We start from the raw sequence: 19,354 nt of genomic DNA, 5'->3' as shown, positions 1-19,354 counted from the left end.
TCTAAAAACAAGCTGCTTTTTATGTGATGAGTCTTATTTTGAGTGTAATGACATTAGTTTTGACTGGAAAAAAGACAAATGTTCTTGGTAAGAGTTTGAGTTTTTGCAGTGTGGGTTAAGGTAGGAGCCAGCCAATCATCTTCAATCAAACACTATGACAACTAGTATCATATATCGCCGTGACGATATACAGGACGTTGGATGTGACGTGAGAGAAGTGACATTGTCAGCGAGCCACACGGCTGCAACAAAGGATGTAAGGAGCCACCAGAGCAGCAGAGAGAGGTGAGTTCACTATTCACTACTATTAATGATGCACAGTAGAGTCTGTTGCAGAGCAGCGTCCATGTCAGAGATTACAAGAGTTTTTATTACAACAACTGTCACATTCACTGAAAAAGCTCGGGACTTTCGGGGTGACCTCCGTGTTATGTGGCCCACTGAATATGGCAGTAGTGGAACTCCCATCATGCCTCTGGGCCGAGCCGACGGCGTTGTGGATTTGATGCTGCGTGTTGATGAATGCTATGCTAGTGGATTAAATGGATGAGTAATGAGACTTTGACAGGAACCACATGGGGCTTTGAACCATGGATTTTCATCAACGACAACACTGACTAACAACAAAGATAATGTTCAGTAAAGTCAGATGTGTTAAACCTACAGTCACTGATGTTGTGCTTCATTTGTTTGAATCATCATCAGGAATCAGAGTTTAGTTGAAACTGTTTCCATTGTTACTAACAGGTGAATATTGTCTGTAACGGACTACAACTGGTCAGATGAAATGAGTACGAGAGCCTTTACTTTCTGACCTCTTTATGTTGACATGTATATTCACACAGTTGGTCTGCTGACACTTCTATACTTCTATATTTCCTGTATCCACTGCAAAAACAAGAATATTTGTCTTATTTCTTGTCACAATGTCTCATTTCTAGTCAAAACTAATCTCTTTCCACTTTAAATAAGACTCGTCACCTAAAAATTAACTTGTTTTTAGATCATTTTCACTTGTTTCAAACTAATTTTCACTTGAAATAAGTAGAAAAATGTTTTTGTCCTTGTAATAAGGAAGAAAATCTTGCTCCACGTTCAGATTTTTCTACTTATTTCAAGTGAAAATCTGCTTGAAAGAAGCAAAAAGTGTCTAAAAACAAGTTAATTTTTAATGTGATGAGTCTTATTTTAAGTAGAATGAGATTTGTCTTGACTAGAAATGACATTTTGACTAAAAATAAGACAAATATTCTTGGTAAGATTTTGAGTTCTTGCAGTGTCGTTGTGTAGACTTCAGTCTGTTTCTCACTCTTCTCCACAGTTCTATGCTACAGTCAGGATTAGAGGTGAGTATTATAAACTCTTTCATATTGATTCAGTCATTGTCATTGTGTATTGTTAAAGTAGAATTAGTGTAAAAATCCTTCAGTGTGTCCAGATGTACATCTCAGAAATACAAGTCAGTAAAAACCAGTTTCTAAGAAGTGATTTTTTACTACAGCCCAGGTGCATGATGGGAAACACTGAAGGAGGAGGCGGAGCTACAATCCTCAGGTTGTAGGAGATGAGTTTGATTGACAGGTTTGTTTTTTTATGTGATGGTCAAAAGTGATTTCACATGTAGACGGATCAATGTAATTTATGATCAATAAGCATCAATGACAGTGAGGAGCTGCCAGTGCCGTCACCATGGTGATCCAGATGATGAGTTCTAAACCTGGTCTCTGTTTTCCAGGTCTTTAAAGGTGCATTTCAGCTCCTGGTTTTCCTAAAAGAACAATCACAGGTACAGTAACTCTCCTGCCTCTTTCTGAGCTTCTTCTCCTTTTCACATTCAGCTTCTCATTTATTTAGTTCAGTTTTCTTAGTTGAAACCATCTCAAAAAGTCAAAGAATACTTTATTAATCCCTGTATGCATTAATGATCATGTAGACCAGCACATCAGAAGATTAGGTTCACTACAGGAGAACAGAGAAGCAGCAATAAGCAACGAGTAGCAGAGGTAGAAGACACAGGAGCAACAGGGAAGTTTGACAATGTGTTATTGTCAATTAGTGTGAGCAAAGCAGAAGAAACTGCACACAACAGCAGAGACTGTGTGTGTGTGTGTGTCCTTACATCAATAGAAGACTTGTAATGAGAAATAAACCAGGAAGTGGAGAGTCAGAAATGGGGACTGTTCTCCTTCAAAGTAAAAGTCACACATTGGCAGCAGTGAATAATTTCAGAATAAGACGTTGTCACCTATGGAGAGACATTTTAGTCAAAACTTGATGGATGAATAAATAAATTTGCCAGGAAATGTTTCTCAAAAAAATAAATCCATTAATATATGTAAACATACATGGCACCAAATGTTTGTTTATTAATTTTATTTATTTACTGATTCTTTTTCACATTACAATTTTTATTTATTTGACATCAGATTATTTACAGGACAGAGATGAACTCAGCGTCATGGTAACAGAAACATCATTGTCTGGTAGGATTAGTAGCTGATGGTTTTTGTGCTGCTCTACATCAGCAGGAAATGCACATCACATATAAAACTGATTCACATTGTTTTATTTGATTCAGTGAAAACACAAAGAAAAAGAAATCACATGTAATTCATTCTATTCAGCGTCCGTACAACATGATGTGTGTTTCCAGTTGTGTTTCTTGTTGTGTGTGTTTAGCTGTGAGCAGCTCACAAACAGCCTGTAAAGTTGAACATGAACAGTGAATGTGTTTAAAATGTGTTTTTCTCCTCAGTGACGCTGGCGGCTCAGAGACTTTTAGCTTGGTGATATTAGGCCTCGTCCTTCATCAGCAGCTGAGTAAAAGTCACCGTGGTTTTTGTCCTGTAATAATCAACACTTCCATCTTTAAAGGAAGAGGAAGAAGTTTACAAGAATCACTGAGAAGAGTTTAAAACATCAACTGGTTTAATCCATGAATGTGAAAACGTGAGTGAGAGACAGAGACAGAGACAGACATGTAGAGACTGAACTGTCTGTTCAACAGTGAGAAGGTTTCTGTGACAGGAGGAGACTCTGCTTCACTCAACACAGACTCACTGAGCAACCAGAACCGATCCAGAACCCAGGATAGAGAGGTTGAGTGAAGGTGGTGTTGAAGGTGTAGAGGTGGATCAGTGAGTCAGAGGAGACTCTGTAGAAGGACAGAGAGCCAGCAGGACAGTCCACATACACTGCTACTCTGTTAGAGACAGAGGAGGAGGAGGAGGAGGAGGAGGGGGAGGAGGAGGAGGAGGAGGAGGAGGAGGAGGTGATAGGTGTCTCTCTGTTATTGTGATAGACTGTGTAACCATCATCATAGCAGTACAGACTCCAGGACTGATCGTTCCTTCCAAACATACAGTCATCACTGTCTCCTTTCCTGCTGATTCCTCTGTAACTCACTGATATCTCAACGGTTCCTCTCCACTCGACCTCCCAGTAGCAGCGACCAGTCAGACCAGTTGAACACAGCAGGTGAGACAACAGGTCAAATCTGTCTGGATGATCAGGATATGACTGATCCTCCTCCACATCTGTTGCCTTCCTGTTGTTGTCAGACAGTTTGATCTTTGTGTGCACTGTGTTTGTGTCGATTGTGAGTGGACAGGAATCTGATGGAGAGAACAAGACACAGCTGCAGTTATTGATCATGTGATCAGTTATTGACAGTTTGATGAAGACTCATGAGGTCAGTGATGTGACAGTGTGAAGATGGTTGAATGTGCTGCTTTGTTTCCATGAATCAAAGTAAAAACAGACTTACACTTCCTCAGACCTGGTGTCAACCATGGGACTCCAGCAGGCTCCACCCTGAAAGGAGGAGGGGGGTCAGAGCAGCACCTTCTCTGTCAGCATGTGTAGCTGGGTCAATCTTTACTTTGTTTTATTCATCTGATCATTCATTATACTCATTATTTCTTTATTTTTATCATTCATTATGGTGAACATTCTCAAAACCTGCTCGATGCTAACACTATCTAAAACCAGTTAGAATTTCCTGCTTTGTTTTATATCACTTCTATTTCTAAGTTCCATCTTCACCTGTAGCAAGGGGGAGCGATATTGGGGTAACACACTAAGGGGGACGTGGGCGACGTCGGACCAAACTCCCGGCAAAACTCTGGCTGCTCTTGTTGTGGTAAGACGTGTTGTGAAGCTCTCACGTTGCTCTGTAAAATATGCACTTAAACTGTCATGTAATGCGGTTGAAACTGTGCGCTAAAGTAACGACAGCTTTTATTAATGTGTTGCCGTGTTTTTAATTGTGTTTTACGGTGAAAAAGCGGCTGTAGTTTGGGTTTAACGTGACGTCTGCCGTGTGTGTGTTTTGTGGCCTGTCGTAGGAGGCAGACTGTTTCTACCTGCAGCTGTGTGTTTCCTGACTCTGCCCCTGTGCTGCCTTTGCAGGTGCCTTTTGTCTGAAAAATGCTTTGAAATGTGATTTCTGAGATGTGTTTGTGGTAAATATATGAGAGTTGAGTCTGGTCAGAGCTGTAAAAACGTCACTAGAGCACACATTATTTCACTTTTTATTATTGTCCTTGTGTGGAGGAAAAGTATGGAATATTTTTATTTGATAATTTCATGGTGATTTTTATTCTGTTTTTCTAATGATTATTATTTACAAGTGGGTTATAGACATATTAATTTCATGTGATTATTTTAGTTTCTATTCAGGAGAGTATCTTTTCTCTAAAATTATTATTACTATTTATTTATCCATTTATTTTTTATTGTGACATACAATACAGTAAAGAGCAGCAAAAGAGGAACAAACTCTGGCTGCTCTTGTTGTGGAGGCAGACTGTTTCTACCTGCAGCTGTGTGTTTCCTGACTCTGCCCCTGTGCTGCCTTTGCAGAATAAATGAACCAACTCAGATCCATGGTGTTGTCATCCTTCAGCCTATAAGCAACCATTTCACAACTGCTACACATGCACACATGGACATTACATGGCTCTCACACACACACTGTTTTATCACTGTGTTCACATGGAGGCTGGTATGTCTGGATGAACACTGAGCACAGAGAAGAAGGAGCTGGAGTCTTTATCTAGTGATGATACAGAGCAGGAGGAGACCAGGAGGAAACACTTCATCATGTCTTTTCTCCATGTGATGTCACTGCAGTGTGAGACACACACTTTCACTCTCTGACTCTCAAGCTGCACAAACACACGTCACAGCAAAGAAGATGAAGACACAACAGGTGCAGCTGACCAGCCCAGATATCCCACAATGCACCAGGAAAGAAGAAGAAGAGGACAACATGTGTTTAGAAAATGCTCTATTTCTTCACCCACGTTCAATTTGACTGTAGATGAACTGTCATTCAACTACTGTTCTACTCTCTGTGCTTTGCTAGGGATGTCATAATATCATAATATGACATTAGGCTGCCTTAATAACAAGCCATGACATTTACTGCAGTATTGTAAACATGTCATGATATCAACATTTCAGGGTATTATAATAGCACAGGACAATAATTATTTCATTATCCACAAGTCAACAACAACAACATTTGGTCAAAAATAAAATACTGAGTGTTCTAGCTTGTCCACTTACTGGAACTCCATCTTCAAAACTTTATCAGATGTTTTTCAATTGACAATCAGGCCAGACCCTTTAATTGCCATCTTTGGGGTGGCGGGGGTTAATAACAACAATCTAGTCAGTACAAAACTTCGAATAACAAAATTTGTTACTCTATTGGCAAGAAGGTTGATTCTTCTTCAGTGGAAGTCACCCCACCCCCCGACCTGGACTCGATGGATGCAGGATGTGCTGCACCATCTCAGCCTTGAGAAACTGAGATTTACAGCTTGGACGCACTAGACACGGAACTGAAGCGCAGCGCCCTGGAGCGGAGGGAGTTTCAGATTGGCGCACATGTTAACCGGTCTGCCTGGCCGCACATCTCGCGCTGTGGAGCGCAGTGCGCGCACCTGGAGCGCTTCAGTTCGGTTCATTTCTATTTTTCACGCGAGCCGCGCGCGCCGAGACTGTCAAGCTGGACAGACGTGGTCGTACCAGACAGGAAGTCGGGCACAGAAAAGGCGAGAGAATCCGGTCAATTTTCAAAATAAAATAATTAAATGATGATTAATTAAGTTGTTGCTTGTCCAGATACATATTTGACCGTTGCGTCTGCACGAGACACACAGACACATGTTTAAAATGACGTGTGTGTGGAAAACCGAGTGAATACGAGTATGAACGACTGCAGTCATGTCTGACCGGCGCGGAGAGAGGAGAAGTATGCTCCCAGTGCGACCACCCAAGCGCCCGAGAAGCCGCGCGCAGTGCGCGCGCCCAGCTTCCGCGTGCAGTGCGTCCAAGGGGTTACAGTGAATGGCTCCTTGGCCATGTTTTCAAAAGTCTGGCAGCCACTGATAGACTATGTGGCAAGGTGAAGAGGGCCCGGGCGGGGATTGAACCCACACCTCCCGGGTAAGAGTCATGCGCGCTTGCCAGTCACCCAAAGGGACATCCCCTTGGCCAAGTAGCCAGGGCACATGATCAATTGGAGGCATAGTGACAGGAACCTCAACTGTCACATCTCTCCCCCTCTTTTAGTTTAGTTTAGTTTAGTTTATTTATTTATTTCATTCATTTGTCAAACATAAAAACAAAAAATAAAATAAACAGTGACAATACTGTAACTCTTGAATGAAAGGGGGTAGAAAGAAGCGAACTTATATTGTCTACCCCTTGTTACAAAGAATTAATTCACAAATTAGATAGTACCTACATGCAGTATAGACACATATATGAATTTACTGTCATATGCGCACATATACACATAAATAAATACATAAACACCAATATCTGTGTATAAATCCATACAAACAAAATTTTCACACCTACATGTACACACGCAGACACTTATGCACATGTATGTGTATACACCTTTACGTGTGGTTTTATTACATTTACACCAGGTCATATTTCTGAATCATGTTATATTTAACAATTATTTTAAATATACTGTTTGATCTTGCTTCTTTGGTTTCCTTGTTCAGACTGTTCCATAAACTGACTCCTCTCACAGAGATACAATGTTCCTTCAGTTTAGTTCTGAATCTCGGTTTGTTAAATATCTCTGTTCCCTTTAAATTATAATGACTTTCTCTTTTTACAAATCTTTTCTGGATTTTAGTTGGTAATATTTTTTTGTGAGCTTTAAACATTATTTGGAGTATACTATAGTCAACCAGATCCTGAAATTTCATCAAATGTAACTGAAGGAATATTGGATTTGTGTGTTCTCTATAATGCTTCCTACTAATTATCCTTATGGCTCTTTTTTGTAAAATGAAAACTGAATGTATAAATGATTTGCAGGCATTTCCCCATATTTCAATACAGTAAGTCAGATGTGGAACAATCATGGAACAGTATAAAATATACAATCCTTTCTCATCTAACAACTCTTTTGTCTTATGTAGCAGAGCAATAATTTTTGACAATTTCTTTTTTGTATAGTTGATATGTGATTTCCAACTCAAGTTCTCATCAACCATGACACCTAAAAATTTTATTTCACTGACTCTTTTAATTTCTACACCATCTATATTAATTGGAGCATTTATACTTTTTTCTCTATTGCTGAATATCATAAAGTTTGTTTTATCAAAGTTAAGTGATAATTTATTAATATCAAGCCAAGTTTTTATTCTTTCAAATTCTTGTCTAACTACACTCAACACATGTTCTAAATTTTTACCAGAGTAGAAAAAAGTGGTATCATCTGCAAACAGTATACAATTTAATATCTTAGATACATTAACAATATCATTGATATACAATATAAACAATTTTGGTCCTAGGACCGACCCCTGGGGCACACCACAGATTATATTTAATAATTCAGATTTGACATCATTTATCTGTACAAACTGTTTTCTGTTGTCTAGATAGCTTGATACCCATTTGTGTGCAACCCCTCTGATTCCGTATTTGCTCAATTTTTTAAGAAGTATAGTATGATCAATGGTATCAAAGGCTTTTTTAAAATCCACAAAAATGCTCACAAAGTAATCCTTATTGTCTATTGCAGTGGATATTTCTTCTGTTAGTTCTATGATTGCCATTGCTGTAGAGTGATTGGTTCGGAAACCATACTGACTATTGCTCAAAATATTACATTTGTCAAGAAAATCATCCAACAGATTTACAAATAATTTTTCTAGTACCTTGGAAAATTGAGGAAGCAAGGAAACTGGTCTGTAATTGGAAAAAACATGTTTATCCCCATTTTTATAAAGAGGAATTACTTTCGCTGTTTTCATACTATTAGGAAAAGTTCCTGTTGAAAAGGATAGGTTACATATATAAGTGAAAGGTACAATGACAGATTCAATTATGTTTTTCACTAGAATCATGTCTAGATCATCACAGTCAGTTGATCCCTTGTTTGCACAACCTTTAACAATATTCAATATTTCCTCCTTTTCAACCTTTCCAAGAAAGATGCTATTTGCATTGTCCATGATTAGACTTCCATCTGTAGTATCACCCTTTGTTTTGGGGATGTTAGCAGCTAACTTAGGACCCACATTTACAAAAAAGTCATTAAAACTGTTTACAATTTTATTATTATCTTCAATGCATACATTTTCTTTCTCAAAATAATTTGGAATAATTGGTTTATTTTTGTGGTTTTTTTATTACATTATTAATTACTTTCCATGTTGCTCTTGTGTTTTTTCTATTTTTATCGAGTAATTTACCATAGTATTCCTTTTTATGCTTTTTTATTATCTCTACTAGTTTATTTTTATACTTCTGGGTGACTGGCAAGCACGTCCTCGTGCTTCCGCGCAGGCTGCCACACATTAGGAATCCATGGACCCACCCCTAGTGCTACATGGATCCTGCCAACAACGCCAGAATGTGGCAAGGTGAAGAGGGCCCGGGCGGGGATTGAACCCACACCTCCCGGGTAAGAGTCATGTGCGCTTGCCAGTCACCCAAAGGGACATCCCCTTGGCCAAGTAGCCAGGGCACATGATCAATTGGAGGCATAGTGACAGGAACCTCAACTGTCACAACTATATCAAAGACAAGCTCCTCACTCCCCCATCTCATATGCACAACAGTTAACTCCTGCTTCTAACCCTGGAATCTTCTCTGCAGTCATTATCATTTATTTATTTATTTTACTTAATTTCTTTTTTAATCCCACCTCAAGTAAACATCTGATGTTTCTGTAACTGCCTGTTCCTGTAATCTGTTTATTTTTTCTCTCTGTTATGTTTTTTCTATGTCTGTTTGTATAACAAAAAACAATAAAAATATGTTGGAATTTTTTTTTTAAATAAAATACTGTAGCTTATCTGCCTTTCTCATTCACCAGCCTCTCTCCCCTTCTCCCCCCTCACCTGCCTGTCTGCCCCCCCCCCACCTCCTCCTTCTCCCTCTCTAACTTTAAACCTGCTTCTGTATCTGCCGTCACACAATGGTAGTTTTTTTTTCATTAGTGTGAAAAGTTCAACGATGTCTGCGACATCTGCGCGGTCGGTCCGTGTGTGTGTCTCAGGTGCGTTACGTCTGACCAGCTCTCAGTAGAAGCTGGTCGGTCCGTGTGTGTGTCTCAGGTGCGTTACGTCTGACCAGCTCTCAGTAGAAGCTGCAGCGACTGTTGTTGTTGCTGCAGGTAGCGCTACACATCAACAACAACAGCTGCTTGTTAGTCAGCAGTGACAACGCAGCCACACACACACCAACCAGTCGCTGACACGATGACACGGACGTTCGCAAGCGCCGTCATTTATATGGTTAAATGTCGCGCGGTTCTGTCCTTTCACCCAAGCCTAAAGGTCTTTGCACACCGAGTCCGTTGCGTTTTATTCGCATGCGTTTTTATTTTGTGTTCCAAATTTCGAGGAGGGAGACAAAAATCGTCAGGCAGTGATGCACTTTGTGGTTCTCTCACTTGTAGAGAAATGAAAGAGACAAAGTGTCTGAGAGGAGCCAGTAGAGGATCTGCTGCTTGTTAATGAGCAGAGGAACTATCATCATCACTTCAACAGGTTATTATAGGATGTCAGAGGTCCAGTTTGAAAGATATTGATTATTAGCTCACACAGTAAACAGAAGACGGACAATTTCCATGATCCTGAACAGCGGCTGGCGCACGCACACACACACACACACACACACAGACACACACACACACACACACACACACACACACACACAGACAGTCACAGACACACACACTCAGCGGTGACCCCCCCCCCCCCCCCCTCTCTCCCTCTCCAGCCTCTAAACTCTGATGTGATTGGTCAAAAGACTTTTCACGGATGCGAAAAACACATTAAATCAAAGTTAATGAGCAGAGTAAATCGAACCTGTTCCGAAAAGTTTAATGACGGATGAAAGTTTCGGACTCGGTGTGTAAACATGATCGACACAACATGAGGTCAAATTTATTTTTTGACGTGCGGCAATTTTGGACGAAAAAGGGACTCAGTGTGCAAAGACCTTAACTGAGGCGCAAAGCCCGGAGGAGGGCGGGTGGTTGAGTGAAAATGAAGCGTTCTGATTGGCCGAAAGCACATCGCTTACGCACAGATCTGTGTGGCACCGGAGCATGATCTTCAGTGACAACTTGAAAATTGGCGAAATACGAGAGGGGGGGCATGGCGCACGCCGTATTAAGTTTCGCTTTCGCGCTGCTGTTATGCATGCGCACTTCTCTGTGGTGTGTATGTGTGTGAGAGGATGCGGAGAGGAATGGAGATGAATGAAGGTGATCGTCCGACGGGGGGGCAAATATCGCTACATTTTTTTTTTTTTTTAAGACGTTACTTTAGGCGGCAGCGCTTTCCTGTTAAGGTGGCCGCTGGAAAGCGCTGCGGGAAACCCTGTGCATGGATCACCAGAGACAGATGTTAAAGGGATAGTTCACCCAAAATTCAAATTTCACTCATTATCTACTCACCCTCATGTCAACTAAGAGCTGTGAGAATTTTCAGAGTCCTCCGTTCCTTCTCTGAGTTACAGGGGGGGTCCGCGCAGCAGTATTTGTCCATATAATGGTTGTCAATGGACACCAACTTTCTTTGTCCAAAAAGACACACCAAAAAACATCCAAATACCTCCATAGTGCTCGTCTGTAATGTCCCTCTTGTCTTGAAGCCCCGACATGAGAAATTTTTCCGCCGGTCAGTGCAAATCACGCGAGATTGGCACTGACACAGGAAGAGCAGTGAACCGAGACACTGGGAGCTTCCGCTACAAACAAGCTTAAAATATAGACTTATTTAACTTTTTTCGGAACAATTTCTCATGTCGGGGCTTCAGTACAAGAGGGACATTACAGACAAGCACTATGGAGGTATTTGGATGTTTTTTGGTGTGTCTTTTTGGACGAAGAAAGTTGGTGTCCATTGACAACCATTATATGGACAAATACTGCTGCACGGACCCCCCCGTAACTCAGAGAAGGAACGGAGGACTCTGAAAATTCTCACAGCTCTTAGTCGTCATGAGGGTGAGTAGATAATGAGTGAAATTTGAATTTTGGGTGAACTATCCCTTTAATACCAGGTGTGACCAGATGTGAACGGGGCCATAGAAAATGTTCCAGCTCCTCCTCCTCTATCAGACAGTGTGTGTGGCTGCAGCAGCCTCTCCATACCTGAGAGTTTCCAGTCTACAGTCTGGACTCTCCAGTCCAGCAGACAGCAGCTTCACTCCTGAGGCTCCTGGATGGTTGTAGCTCAGGTCCAGCTCTCTCAGATGGGAGGGGTTGGAGCTCAGAGCTGAGGCCAGAGAAGCACAGCCTTCCTCTGTGACCAGACATCCTGAGAGACTGAACACACACAACAACACACAGGAACCCTCTGTCAACACCTGCTGCTGTGTTCAAGTGGCATCAGATAAACAGCTGGATGGATCCTCACCTGAGAGTCTCCAGTCTACAGTGTGGACTCTCCAGTCCACCAGACAGCAGCTTCACTCCTGAGTCCTGCAGGTTGTTGTTACCCAGGTCCAGGTGTCTCAGACTAGAGGACTGGGAGCTGAGGACTGAGGACAGAGCTTCACAGCTTCTCTCTGAGAGGTTACAGCCGCTCAATCTGAAGAGGAATTCAAGGAAAAACACTCACATACTCAATATGAAGGAAATAACAGGTTAGAATCATAAATGCACAACAACAATTTCAACACAAACCTGAGAGTTTACAGTGTTTCTTACTCAACATGTTCTAGTTTGTATAAATAGATTTATAGATAAATTTGATTATAAACTGTGACTGTGATGGTACCATTCCAATATTCTCCAGTCCGCAATTTCATTTGTAATGACGGACGGCTGTTTTTCAGTCAATGATTCAAAATGATCATCTGGCGACCGCTGTACTGACCGCTCCTCCTGCACCACTTTATGTGAAATGATGGACAGGATAAGGAAGAGGATAAGGAAGTACCGGGACGTGGAATCACGTGAGTTCGGTGCTTTGTGACGTCAAGCTGCACAGCACTTCCAATTCCCCCGTTTGGAGACACTATCTCAAAAAAGTGTAAAAACATGAACATGTCCAATGAAGCACAGCCTTCCTCCTCAGATGGGAGGGGTTGGAGCTCAGAGCTGAGGCCAGAGAAGCACAGCCTTCCTCTGTGACCAGACATCCTGACAGACTGAACACACACGACAACACACAGGAACCCTCTGTCAACACCTGCTGCTGTGTTCAAGTGGCATCAGATAAACAGCTGGATGGATCCTCACCTGAGAGTCTCCAGTCTACAGTGTGGACTCTCCAGTCCACCAGACAGCAGCTTCACTCCTGAGTCCTGCAGGTTGTTGCTACTCAGGTCCAGGTGTCTCAGACTAGAGGACTGGGAGCTGAGGACTGAGGACAGAGCTTCACAGCTTCTCTCTGAGAGGTTACAGCTGCTCAGTCTGAAGAGATGATCATGAGGAATTAAAGAAGAAAGGAATTAAACATCTGTCCTGTTGAAAAGACAGAAGTGTTTTTATGTAATGATGAATAAATCCAACTATCTCTACACTTACAGAGCTTTGTTGGAGGCTTTGACCACTGGCAGCAGCCTCAGAAGAGCTTCCTCTGAAGCAGAGTATTTCTTCAGGTCAAACACGTCCAGATCTTCTCCTGATGACAGTAAGATGAAGACCAGAGCCGACCACTGAGCAGGAGACAGTTTATCTGTGGAGAGACGTCCTGATGTCAGGGACTGTTGGATCTCCTCCACTAGAGAACGGTCATTCAGTTCATTCAGACAGTGGAACAGGTTGATGCTTTTCTCTGCAGAGGGAGTCTTTTTAATCTTCTTCTTGATGTACTGGACTGTTTCCTGATTGGACCGTGAGTCACCTCCTGTCTGAGTCATCAGACCTCGTAGGAGATTCTGATTGGTCTCCAGTGAAAGACCAAGGAGGAAGCGGAGGAACAAGTCCAGGTGTCCATTTGGACTCTTTAAGGCCTTGTCCACAGCCCTGTGGTAGAAATGTGATGATTTGTCTCTGAACAGTTTAAAAAGTATAAAGGTGAATTTCTTTCCTGACAGCAGGTTGAGTCCAGAGTTGATGAAGGTCAGATGGACATGAAGAGCAGCCAGAAACTCCTGAACACTCAGATGGACGAAGCAGAACACCTTGTCCTGGTACAGGCCGCTCTCCAATCTAAAGATCTGTGTGAACACTCCTGAGTACACTGAGGCTGCTCTGATATCGATGCCACACTCTGTCAGGTCTGATTCATAGAAGATCAGGTTTCCTCTCTGCAGCTGCTCAAAAGCCAGTTTTCCCAGAGTCTCAATCATCTTCCTGCTCTCTGGATTCCAGTGTGGATCTGTCTCAGCTCCTCCATCATACTTGACCTTCTTCAATTTTAGATGAACCACCAGGAAGTGGATGTACATCTCAGTCAGGGTCTTGGGCAGCTGTCCTCTCCTTCTGGTCTTCAACAGCTTCTCCAGAACTGTAGCAGTGATCCAGCAGAAGACTGGGATGTGGCACATGATGTGGAGGCTTCGTGATGTCTTGATGTGGGAGATGATCTCTCTGGCCTGCTGCTTATCTCTGAACCTCTTCTTGAAGTACTCCTCCTTCATTGGGTCAGTGAACCCTCTGACCTCTGTCACCATGTCAATACACAGAGGAGGGATCTGATTGGCTGCTGCAGGTCGTGTGGTTATCCAGAGGCGAGCAGAGGGAAGCAGGTTCCCCCTGATGAGGTTGGTCAGCAGCACGTTGACTGAGGTGGACTCTGTCACATCAGTCAGGATCTCAGTGTTGTGGAAGTCCAGAGGAAGTCGACACTCGTCCAGACCGTCAAAGATGAAGACGACCTGGAACTGATCAAACCTGCAGATTCCTGCTTCTTTGGTTTCAGAGAAGAAGTGATGAACAAGTTCCACCAAGCTGAACTTTTTCTCTTCCAGCACATTCAGCTCTCTGAAGGTGAAGGGAAATGTGAAGTGTATGTCCTGTAAGTATTTTTTGTCTTCAGCCCAGTCCAGAGTGAACTTCTGTGTTAAGACTGTTTTCCCAATGCCAGCCACTCCCTTTGTCATCACTCTTCTGATTGGTCGGTCTCTTCCAGGTGGGGTTTTAAAGATGTCTTCTTGTCTGATAGTTGTTTCTGGTCTGTCTGGTTTCCTGGACGCTGTTTCAATCTGTCTGACCTCATGTTCATCATTGACCTCTCCAGCCCCTCCCTCTGTGATGTAGAGCTCTGTGTAGATCTGGTTCAGAAGGGTTTGGTGTCCTGCTATAGCGATGCCCTCAAACACACACTGGAACTTCTCCTTCAGGTTGGATTTGAATTTATGTTGGCAGCCAGTGAGAATCTCTGTAAGAATAAAGGACCAATGACGTCAGTGAGAAGTTATTATTTTAGTTATTGCATAGAAAACATGAATCATGGAAACACCTCTGTTTTCATTTCCATGTTTCCCACATGAACTATAAACTGTTTTCTTGTCTGTATCAACATCTATTGCACGTTTCCGTTCCGTTCCGTCCTGGGTGAGGGATGCCTCCTCTGTTGCTCACCCTGAGGTTTCTCCAATTTTTCCCTGTTAAAAGGGTTTTCTATGGAGTTTTTCCTCAGTGGATGTGAGGGTCTAAGGACAGAGGATGTTGTTGCGATGCCACATAAAGCCCTTTGAGACAAACTGTAAAAATGGGCTATACAAATAAAATTGCCTTGCCTTGCCTCTGATGACATGAAGAGACAGAAGACACTGACACAGTCTCAGTCCACAGAAGAACTGTGGCAAGTTCTCCAAGATGCTTCAACAACCTGCCAGGAGAGGAACTGCAGCACTGACACTTCACTGTTGGCCTTATGTTTCAGCCAACCACATGTAACATTTAAGAATCCCTACAGAAACTCCCCACTCTGCTGACAAGACCAAAGAAGCTCTTTGGATGATGAAACTGTCCTCATCCACCTGGTTTTGATTGACCACTCTACAATGTCCTTATAACTTCACATTTTTTATCAAACTTACGTTTGGGTTCTGAGATGGGCCCTGTGAAATTTCTCAGTAGATCATTCTGATTAATCTTCTCCAGGACTGTTTTGGTGACTTTCACAGTGTTTATACAGTAGGTCTGGACCAGTAGATCCACTGTGTATAACCTGTTTGCTTTCTCCAGTCGACTTTTTGGGATTGATGGGAGTTTTTCTAGGACTCCTCTGTGCCACAGGTACCACTTGAATTTTTCAAAATCATCATCTCCCAAATCCTCCAAAGTCTTCAAAAGGATCTCTGGGAGTGTCTCCATCTTTTTCCTGAAACAGGAATGACAAACAGTTTGAAACTGGGTTTACACTGTATGACTGAATTCTGACTTACTAAAAGACTGTTTATTGATTAACTCATTGAGTGCCAACCACGTAATTTCTCGTTTTTCGTTCCCATGCGTTGAGTGCCAAAAACGAGATTTTTCGTTTTTTGCTTTTTTTTTATATTATGAAAATAGACACTTTAATAAACATTATATGTAAATTTGGGGACTCTACGACGAGGAGAACTGAAATAGATGACGATCAAAGTCACATGACAGCTCATGATCTGGAAGTTTTTATCATAACTCGGCTTCTGCAAACGGAGTTCTGCATGTGGATGCAGCAGCTGCTCTGCTCTCACCCGCGAGGCTCCAGCAGCTCGGAGCTGAACCAGGAAGCTCTCAGACGACAGTCCGCCCGGTCTTCACCTCGAGCAACACCGTGTCCTCCCCAAAGTCCCCCCGCGGTAAAATCTGATGGTCTCTGGGCCAAAGCAGACCGCCGGCACCGACCCGTACCACAGAAGGACCGCGACCACCGGTGGGACCGATGTTCCCGAGCCGCGGTGGCCGACTGACCCTCACGCTCCGCGGCGAGAGGCTGTGACACGGCACGGTGCGTCTGTGTTATTGTTGTTTAGTGGCGCCCCCCCCCCGCCCCCGATGGTGGTTTTGTGAATAGAACAACAATTGTTGTATATATTTATCTTATACGAGCCCTTTGATCCAGAAATGCGAGTGTCAGAAGAGCGACAGACACAAACAGAGCAGCTTTCATAAAAGACGCTCTATCTCCTTTTCTAGAAAAAAAGGAGGGATTTTGGTGAAACCCAGCCATGTTTAGCTTGAGTTTTCTCAGGAACAGAGGCACGTAGAAACAAACGGTTTGTGGTCATTTGAAGCATAAAGTTAAACCTATCAATTGAGCTACAGTATGTGTTGGTGGCAATAATATAGAATACACTATGGCTCTACATAAAAAGTCAAAAATGGTCTAAATTGCCGGTACACTTGACTAAAACTTTGGAAAGGAGCGTGGCACTCAATGAGTTAATTTCAAATTTCTGTATTTCTTGTGTGCCCATTTTTGCAGTTTACAGGGGTAAGGAGAAGAGATGAACCCAGGGCCGGCTCTAGCCGTTTTGGTGCCCTAGGCGAGATTACTCTATGGCGCCCCCCCCCCAACAATGATCATAATAATCATAACGATAACATAGCAGTGTATCTATGTCCCCTCTGACCCTGAGATACACAACTTGCACATACAATCAGTAAAATTGCATTGAGTAAATCCTGGGTGAAGACATGAAAAAAATCAGTCTCTTCACAATCATGAGAACAAACTGTTGTGGTGCTTGAAATGGGTATACGAAAGTCTGGGCTTCACAAAAGCAGTGGAATATACTGTATGATATAAGGCGAGAAGTGTAGAAAAAAATGTGTGAAATTGTTTTTTGAGCATAAATGTTAGGCCTAACTGTCATTCTCACCAAATGTCTCAAATGTGGGATAACAGAAGCTAAATATTGACTTCACGTTGCATTTCAAACTTCATGAGATGTGTGTAGTCCTAAATGAGAAATTTTCTCCAAATATCAACTAAATAGACAAAAAACACACAAGATTTACAATATTTAGCCTATATAATGTACCCTATATGTGTTGTCACTGTGGTACTGTTTGAGAGGTAAAAAAAAAAAAAAACTAGTTTGATAGCTCAGCAGGTGTGAATACAGAGCTGGAGCTGATCTGGAGCTGTGGCCCACTGGCCCTGCTGTCTGAGCAGGCTGAAGTCTCAACTCTGTCTTCTTTTTTCATAATCTTCCTCATCAAATTAGTCAGAACTTTAAACCTCTGAAGCACCGTCATCATCCTCACTGCTTCTCTCTCTCTCTCTATCCCTCTCTCTCCCTCTGAACGACTCTGCTGTTTCAAAGCGCTTCACAGTTGTTGTTATGATTGACAGGTCGTCAAGGGCGTGCGGCCGTGCGTATTTGAAAGAGGAGAGCCTCCCAATCACAGTAGTTGAACCGCATTTCTACTGCGTAAATGACCGAAATATGAAAAATAAAAACATATCGAGACGGTCGCGCAAACGCGCCGGCATTTGTGCCACACATCTAATTAAAAATGTGGCGTTTCTAACAGGAAAACGGCTGGAGAGCATTCCTGGTATCTGCTGTGTGTGTGTGACTATACACAATTTAGGAACATGTTTGTCATTGTTTATTCATTTGTTTTGGTTTTTTTTTTCTACACAGAAAACACAAAGTGAGGGGGCGCCAGCGGACATAAATCATTATTATCATCATTTTTCCCCCCCCTTGACCTCCAGCAGTTGGCGCTCTAGGCGACCGCCTATATCGCCTATGCCTAGGACCGGCCCTGGACGAACCGCTCCCAAAAGGCAAACAGATGGTCAGATGGATTCCAACCAGTCTGAATCTCTGGTCGCCTCTCATAATGGTATCACACAGCTGAGGCAGAGCCACAAGCCGATTCCCCTGAACTCGTGTTTTCCCTTTTTGAGCCTGTGTGAACCCGTTGCGAACACTACAGAACTTCATTGCATTGTAAAAGAAATAGAAAACAGGGAGATGTAATTTTACCCTATAAAGTTCTGTAGCTAGTTCTCTGTAATTATATTTAGCTGCTGTTTACAGTCCTTGTAAAATGGATGAACCATATTGGCCAAATTTCCCTTGTCCATATGAACCTGAATCTCTTTTTTGAACAGCACAAATGACCAAGGCAGTGTAGTTCTCCTTAGTGTGTATTCTCTCAAACAGTCATGAAGTTCTGGGCCAGACAGGTTTATTTCTAACATGTACTGTGAGTAAATAGAACAATTTCTAAAATGACAGTGTGTATGATGATCTTAAAGCTGAAACTGGTTCATTTGAACATTTGATCAGCAGAACTCTTGGTACTCTAACCACAGACAGAGTTACTGACCTTCACTCTGCACTGTTAACTTCTACCTGATGTTCATCTCAGGGCTTTAATCACAACAGGAATTGAGATTTTTCTATTACCAACTCTCTTATCAATTATGTTCCTAACAACAATATTATTTTGAGCACATATCACTTGTTATTCTACTTAAACCAACACTAAGGAACTTTTCAACCTTCATATTATATTTTCATAACTTTTGTGATGGTACATCGACTTACAACAGGTTGAATGACACCTCTGTCATCGCCATCGAGCTGGCCAGCTCTCCCTGCCCCCCCCCCCCCCCCCCCCACCAGAGACTGCCTTCATCAACTCCTGCTAACATTTCCATATTTCGCACATTCTGTGACATAAACTATAAACTGTTTTCTTGTCTGTAACAACATCTCTGTCCCGTCTGTCCGTCCTGGGTGAGGGATCCCTCCTCTGTTGCTCACCCTGAGCTTTCTCCTGGTTTTCCCTGTTAAAAGGGTTTTCCATGGAGTTTTTCCTCAGTCGATGTGAGGGTCTAAGGACAGAGGATGTTATGATGCCATGTAAAGCCCTTTGAGACAAACTGTTTGTAAAAACGGGCTATACAAATAAAATTGCCTTGCCTTGCCTTGCCTCTGTCATGGCCTG

General features: G+C 42.4%; 1 protein-coding gene across 1 annotated transcript in view; it reads right to left on the bottom strand.

Moving 5' to 3' along the window:
• Positions 1-2,840: 2,840 nt before the first annotated feature.
• The window catches only part of LOC310996402 (protein NLRC3-like), a 260,542-nt gene continuing 244,028 nt past the window's right edge, over positions 2,841-19,354 (bottom strand). The window contains exons 5-12 of the mRNA XM_083985777.1: positions 15,496-15,779; positions 13,034-14,831; positions 12,746-12,919; positions 12,582-12,654; positions 12,381-12,388; positions 11,919-12,092; positions 11,668-11,827; positions 2,841-3,606 (exon numbers count right to left, since the gene is read on the bottom strand). Of these exons, the coding sequence (XP_083841903.1) occupies positions 3,046-3,606; positions 11,668-11,827; positions 11,919-12,092; positions 12,381-12,388; positions 12,582-12,654; positions 12,746-12,919; positions 13,034-14,831; positions 15,496-15,779 (3,232 nt within the window). The 3' untranslated portion in view covers positions 2,841-3,045. The remainder of the gene's footprint in view (positions 3,607-11,667; positions 11,828-11,918; positions 12,093-12,380; positions 12,389-12,581; positions 12,655-12,745; positions 12,920-13,033; positions 14,832-15,495; positions 15,780-19,354) is intronic.

Source organism: Trachurus trachurus, assembly GCF_905171665.1.
Source record: "Trachurus trachurus genome assembly, chromosome: 13".
NCBI lineage: Eukaryota > Metazoa > Chordata > Actinopteri > Carangiformes > Carangidae > Trachurus > Trachurus trachurus.
This window is presented reverse-complemented; position numbering and strand designations above follow the sequence as displayed.